General features: G+C 36.8%; 1 protein-coding gene across 1 annotated transcript in view; it reads right to left on the minus strand.

The window, feature by feature from the left end:
* Positions 1-3,971: 3,971 nt before the first annotated feature.
* The window catches only part of ubtd1b (ubiquitin domain containing 1b), an 11,160-nt gene continuing 7,987 nt past the window's right edge, over positions 3,972-7,144 (minus strand). Inside the window, exons 2-3 of the mRNA XM_079851500.1 lie at positions 6,877-7,104; positions 3,972-4,673 (exon numbers count right to left, since the gene is read on the minus strand). Of these exons, the coding sequence (XP_079707626.1) occupies positions 4,291-4,673; positions 6,877-7,104 (611 nt within the window). The 3' untranslated portion in view covers positions 3,972-4,290. The remainder of the gene's footprint in view (positions 4,674-6,876; positions 7,105-7,144) is intronic.

A 7,144-nucleotide genomic window follows, 5' to 3' on the forward strand; every position in this document is an offset into this window, starting at 1 on the left:
GGACACGCACACATGTAAGCATGTTTCTGCCACATAAGAATAAAAATAATTATGAGATAAAGTCATAGTAATGACATTAAAATCTCCTAATTATGAGATAATTCGTCACAATTATGAGAAAGTCAAAATTGACAAAGATCATAAATATTAGATAGTCATAAGAATAACATTAAAATCTCCCAATTATGAGATCATTCGTCACAATTGTGAGATACTTCTTCATAATTATGAGGAAAAGTCCAAATTGACAAAGATCATATGAGATAGTCATAATAATGACATTAAAATCTCCCAATTATGAGATACTTCATCATAATTATGAGATAAAAAGTAAATTGTCAAAACCTTTGAAAACCGTACAAATTATGAGAATCAAAATAATAAAAAGACATAATTATGAAATCAAAATGGTCAAATCTGACAAAAGTCGTAATTATGAGATAAAAAGCAAAATTATGAAAAAGTTTAAATTATGAGCTCCTCATAACAATTACCACTTTTCTTAAATGACAAATCTCCGAATTATGTTCTAATCTCAATTTTGACTCATCTCAGAATTATGATTTCATATTCACAAAGTTGACTTATGTTTTCATATAATTATTATTAACCAAAGCATTTTTTATGTGGCAGAAATGGTCTTCCATACTCACAGCAGGCTTGAATAAAGTGAAATGGCTTCTTGCAATCTGCGATTTGAAAGACAAACGTCCAAAGTGAGTCTCCTGAAACCGTCCCAACGCAGTGGGGCGAAAAAGATCCACATGTACAGTATGGCTTCCTCAGTCAAATCTGGAAACTTCACGTCATGAGACACATTACACATCCATTCAAACAAAGATAAGAAACAATACATGAAGAAAACACCTACTGAAATATTGCCCGTATGAACGCAGGAGAATTGTGTCGCCTAGAAAAAAAATAATAGCAATGTCCCTCTTCAATAAAAATGATCATAAATGAACCATTATGATCATAATCAGCACACATATGTAAAACATATTGATGAACACAACATACAGACTTAGGCTACACCATAAACATTTTAATTATATTCTTACTTTGCCTATTTCCATTAAATGTTTTGAATATTACTAGCAAAAATAGAGCACTGTTTTTATTCCGAAACGAATGCCAATGAGAGAATAAATATCAAGGTCTCTATCATTAGCAGCATCAGCACATGTTGTCACAGCATAAGGGTTTCAGATTGTGCTGACGAAGGCCAGGAGGAATGAACTTTCCTTCTGACTGCCAGAGGTCACACAGCTCCCAACCTGGGGAAAACTAGCAAAGTATGCGGGATTGGAGTTGTACACAACATCACTGAGTACAGTTTCTTTCTTATCAGAGCATGTAAATCAATGACGCACATAAATTATGACTGAGGTACTGAGTGACTCTTCGTCCTGAACGATGCCCCGTTGTTCCCAAAGGAGTATGTGCTTTACGCTGCGAAGGACTTCTGGGTATATTCCAGCTTGGTTTACCCAAAATAATGAAAAGTTTCATCTTTTACTCACCCTCGTGTTCCAAACCTGCGACTTACTGTGTCCGGCAAAACACAAAAGATATATACATCATGTGTTTTATTCATATAATGACAGTCAATAGGGTCCAAAACAACATGGGAATCCACTGACTTTCATTTTATGGAACAAAAAAAAAAAAAAAAAATTCTAAATATAATTTATGATGACATGAAGTCAATTATGACAAAAAAGTCAAAATTACGATGTCACAAGTCAATTAATTGAGTTGTTTCACGTGTGATAATTGATCTAATCTAAATTATCAGTCAAAATTGAGAATTCTGACAAAAATGTCAACTTATGACTCAATTTGGACAATTATGAGATAGTAAGAATGATATCATATTAAGTCAAATTGGAGATGTCAAGTCAAATAATTTAGATGTTATGTTTTTCACGTCATAGTTGAGATAAAAAGCTAAGTTATCAGTCAAAATTAAGAGATCTGACAAAAATGTCAACTTATGACTTAATTTGGACAATTATGAGATAGTAATAATGATGGCATACTAAGTCACAATTTAGATGTCATAAGTCAAATAATTGAGTTGTTCCACATGTGATAATTGATATAATCTAAATTATCAATCCAAATTGAGAATTCTGAAAAAATGTCAACTTACGATTCGATTTGGACAAGATAGTACAAAATATAGCATATTAAGTCAAATTGGAGATGTCAAGTCAAATAATTTAGATGTTATGTCTTTCACGTCATACTTGAGATAAAAAGCTAAGTTATCAGTCAAAATTAAGAGATCTGACAAAAAATGTCAACTTAAGACTCTATTTGGACAAATATGAGATAGTAAAAATTATGGCATACTAAGTCGAAATTTAGATGTCATAAGTCAAATAATTGAGTTTTGATTCACATGTCATAACTGAGATAAAAAGCTAAATTATTAATCCAAATTGAGAATTCTGACAAATGTCAACTTACGATTCGATTTTGACAATTATGAGATAGTAAAAATCATCGCATACTAAGTCAAAATTTAGATGTCATAATTCAAATAATTGAGTTATGTTTCACATGTCACAATTGAGATAAAAAGCTAGATTATCAGTCAAAATTTTAAATTCTAACAAAAATGTCAACTTATGACTCAATTTTGACAAATATGAGATAATAAAAATGATAGCATATTAAGTCAAAATTGAGATGACATAAACCAAACTTTTTGCCTGAATTCTCAAAAAAATAAAAAATAAAATTATGGCTTATGTGACCAACATTCAGCAAAAGATCTTCTTTTGTGTCACAGAAGTCAGTCAGTCATACAGGTGTAGAACATAAGAGTGAGTAAATGACGGAATACACACACATACATACCCTTTAAGCTACTGCATATTGTCAATTACCAAAGAAAACGCCACATAGACTTGCATTGCAAGTGATAGTTTACTGTACAGTAAAAGCTGGAAAAGCTTAACTTGTTAACCTGGAATATTCCTCAAATGCAAAATGAGGCAATTTGGAGGGGGAAAGAAACTGCTATTTCCAATGATAACTTAATGAGATTTAACTCATGATTGAAGGCTAAAGTACACCAGTGTGTATCTTTAAAACAACAACAACAACAACAGAAGACAAAGTAACCCAGAGCAGAAGGAATGGCGTGCTAGAAGAGAGACGTATAACGAACACGCCAGTGCTAATGAGGAACAGTTGCCGCTGAGGTAATGAGCTGTTTCTAACCGGTGTGCGGCACGCAGTGTCACATGGTGTTATAACCAGGAGCAGAAGACCTTTACTAAAAGAAACGTTTTGAAACCTAAAATGGATGAATGTTCGTGCAGGCCTAATGCAGATAACCTTTGTTACTTGAAATCTTAAAGCAATGCTTGTAATGCCACTGATAAAGGGTTAAGAATCAGTAAAAAGTCTTACGATAAGCAAATAAAAAAAAAAAGCAGGTTAAAGATTGAAATAGTATATAATATAATCTCTCAAAATAGTAGCAATATTCTCTGATTGAAGCCTGAGCGCTTACAGCATAACATCTCTATAAAAGAAGAAGTCAGTCAGCCATTAAAGTGATAGTGTGTCCAATCTTCCCGTATCGTATTCCTCTACAAGACGATCTGTAATCTACAGGGCACGGAGACTGTGCAGTGCCAGGAGATGAAGATGTAGAGCATCACTGTCAGTTTAATGTGTCTCTGTGCACTAGATTTACACAGTGAGCCTTTTGAGCGCAGCGGAGCGTCACTGGCCTCTAGCGAACGTGTCCGAAATGTGGATTAGCTATATAATGATATCAGTCTGGAACTGTTTTAAGATTGCATAGAAAGTTCTGGGTTGTGCTCAAAGACGTCAAGTCAGAAAATACAAAGCATGTGTGTGTGTGTGTGTGTGGCCGCACTGAAACATGCCTCGTAAGCAAAATAACTCTTCATCTACTCTTCTTTCAAGGCACAACTATTCTAAGATACTCAAAGTGTGCAAAATGAAGCTCAAGTTCGATTATCTTACAAAGGGAGATCACTTTCAGAGGATCATGTTGGTACTGCATAGTCAAGGGACTCGCTGTTAAATTCATTTTGGCACTTCTGCTGAAGTTAGCAGAGATGCAATCCGTTAGGTTGGTTTATTTCCAAATCATAACTCATAATCCGTTTATAATAGTTTATTTGTTTCTCCAGATGCTCGATTTGAAGACGAAACTCCGGCAAGATCAAGTTGCTCGATTCAACATTTGACGTTCTTTTAGCTGCCGGGGTTTTTGGTCCTTAATCTCTTTGCAGTTGCGCTTCACTGGTTTGGTGTCAGTTGGTTCACGATGACCTGGATAACAAAGTCCTTCTGGATCTTGGTGTCCTGCAGGCGGGTCTTGTCTGTCAGGAGTTTCCCAGAGAAGAACCAGCGCTGGTGGGCCAGGTCAATGTCCTCCTGAGCCTGCAGTTGCTTCTTTAGCAGGCCGATGGAGTCGGTCATGCTGGCGTTCAGGCGCAGGTCTTTGCCGGTGGAGAGCCGAACCTTCAGCTGGAACTCTTTCTTCTGTGCCGTCTGGGGCTCAGGGTTATCCGACACGTCTTCCTCACCTCTTTCTGATATCAGATTGACAGGCGGGGCCAGGCAATAAACCGGGAGCTGGTAACGGTTTCCGAGTTCATCGTAACACTCGGTCAGGGATCCTAGAGGGATTGAAAGAATATAAACAACCGTCAGTGATGAGGGGTGAAGCGTGCTACAGATCTAACAATGAGGGTTGATGCGTGTCATCATTTGCACAAACACTTTAGGTAACACTTTATTTTACAGTGTCATTGTTACATATGTTACATGTACTTACCATAGTAATAACAACAAGTTATGCATAATTACATGCAACTAACCCTCAACCAAACCCTAATCCTATCCTAACCCTATAGTAAGTACATGTAGTTGCTTAATATTACTCAGTGCTTAAAGGAACACGACTTTTTGGGAATTAAGCTTATTCACCGTATCCCCCAGAGTTAGTTAAGTCCATACATACCCTTTTCATATCCGTGTAACTCTGTCTGACGCACCCACCGCTAGCCTAGCTTAGCACAAAGACTGGAGGTAAATGGCTCCAGCTAGCATACTGCTCCCAATAAGTGACAAAATAACGCCTACATTTTCCTATTTATATGGTGTGATTTGTATAGTCACAGCGTGTACAAATAACAAGGTCACATGAGACACAGCCGTCTTCTAACCGTACACATACTGGGAACTATATTCTCAGAGGGCGAAGCACTGCTACTTCTGCGGAGTGATTTACTCCATCTCTGAGTGAACTATCTGCTCCTCACCACGGGGCTTCTCAGGCGCTGCGAGCAAATCACTCCGCCCAAGTAGCAGTGCTTCGCCTTCTGAGAATATAGTTCCCAGTATGTATACGGTTAGAAGATGGCTGTGTCTCATGTGACCTTGTTATTCGCACACGATAACTTATTTTGTCACTTATTGGGAGCATTATGCTAGCTGGAGCCATTTACCTCCAGTCTTTGTGCTAAGCTAGGCTAGCGGTGGGTGCGTCAGACAGAGTTACGGCACGCACGGAGATGAGAAGGGTATGTATGGACTAATCTAACTCTACGGTGAATAAGATAAAGTCCCAAAAAGTCGGCTTGTTCCTTTAAATATATAATTACACTGTAACAATGACACCTTAAAATAAAGTGTAACCACACATTATGTTATTAAATGCTTCTTCATTATGGTGAAAACTTCCCTTCTGGGCCAGTAAAGAAAATAAGGGTCAGGGTGTGAAGATAATAAGCTATTTAAACAGATAAATATAGTTATTTGATAGAAACAATTAAATTATTTGATTAAAAATATGAATATTAATAAATGATTTTTTTTTTTAGAAAATAATCAAACTTGTGAAAACCCTTATGCCAAACAGAATTGGATCTTGTGTCATTTGACCAGTCGCAACATAGCAAGTTTTTTCCACTTTTTTAATCATCCGAAACGTGCAATTTACATTCCAAGGCAACTTGTGCACGTGCAAGTTGGTGTTTTCCATATCGGGACACGAGTTAAGTACAAAGCTTTGTTAACATAAATAATAGTATAGCAACCAAACGTTACATTAAACATTTGGATTTGTGCCAAACGAGAGGTACGTGGATTAAGCCATGAGGCGGAGCTCTCAAGAGAGCATTTGATTGGACAGAAAATCTAATGTCATCAAAATCACTGATCCATATCGGCAGACTGTAAGATTTGATTGCTTACATCTTCTAAATGTGAATTTTGTCATTGTTTTGGAGCACACTCGCTTATAGATAACAATAAGGCAAACATATTCATACTCAAACCCAATTAGTTATAATAAATGATGGTTCTAATGAATGCAACTATCATTTATTTTATAATTATATTATATAATCATTCTTGTTCTATATAACTTTAAATTTGTAATTATATTTTCATTCTTGTTCTATATAACTTTAAATTTGAAGCACTTTTTGTGGTGTGAGGGGAACTAAAATACATGTTATGTAATGTTTTTTTTATTTACCTGTATTTTGCCATTATTTCTGAATGTCATAAAATGCAACAAACACCGTGTTTCTTTCTTTCTCTCTCTCTCTCTCTCTCTCTCTCAAAATTTTGATCTGGTGTGACTTCTGTGCTACTTTTTTGGCAACTTAAATTTTGGTTATCACACAGTATGTACTACATTTATGATGCTTTTTTTGTACTTCAAGCTTGGCAGAACCACATCACTGCTTTTTGATTTATGGAAAAGAGCAGCATGAACATTCATCCAAATTTCTCCCATTTCTGTTCCAAAAAAGACAGCAAGTCACACACAAGGCTGGTTTCATCACAGCCAATCAGTGTGAGGACTCTCACCGTGTGGTAACGTGATGTTGGCTCCGTCCACTATAGCCTGAGCCAGCTCGTGATCGCTACACTCCAGAGCCACAGCGGCAGCTTTCAGGGCGTCCCAGATCTCCTTGCGGCCCTCAAACGCCGGAGCCGTGTCCCAGAACTCATCTCTCTTGCTGCGCAGCTGCCCCTCCGTCATTGGGTAATCGCTCTTCCACTTCAGCTTGTCTTTCTTCAGCGGCTCGTTACGACCTGGAGACACAGATGATGTGTGAATTAACACTAATGTGAG

The sequence above is a fragment of the Squalius cephalus genome, assembly GCF_949319135.1.
Source record: "Squalius cephalus genome assembly, chromosome: 19".
In the NCBI taxonomy this organism is placed as follows: domain Eukaryota; kingdom Metazoa; phylum Chordata; class Actinopteri; order Cypriniformes; family Leuciscidae; genus Squalius; species Squalius cephalus.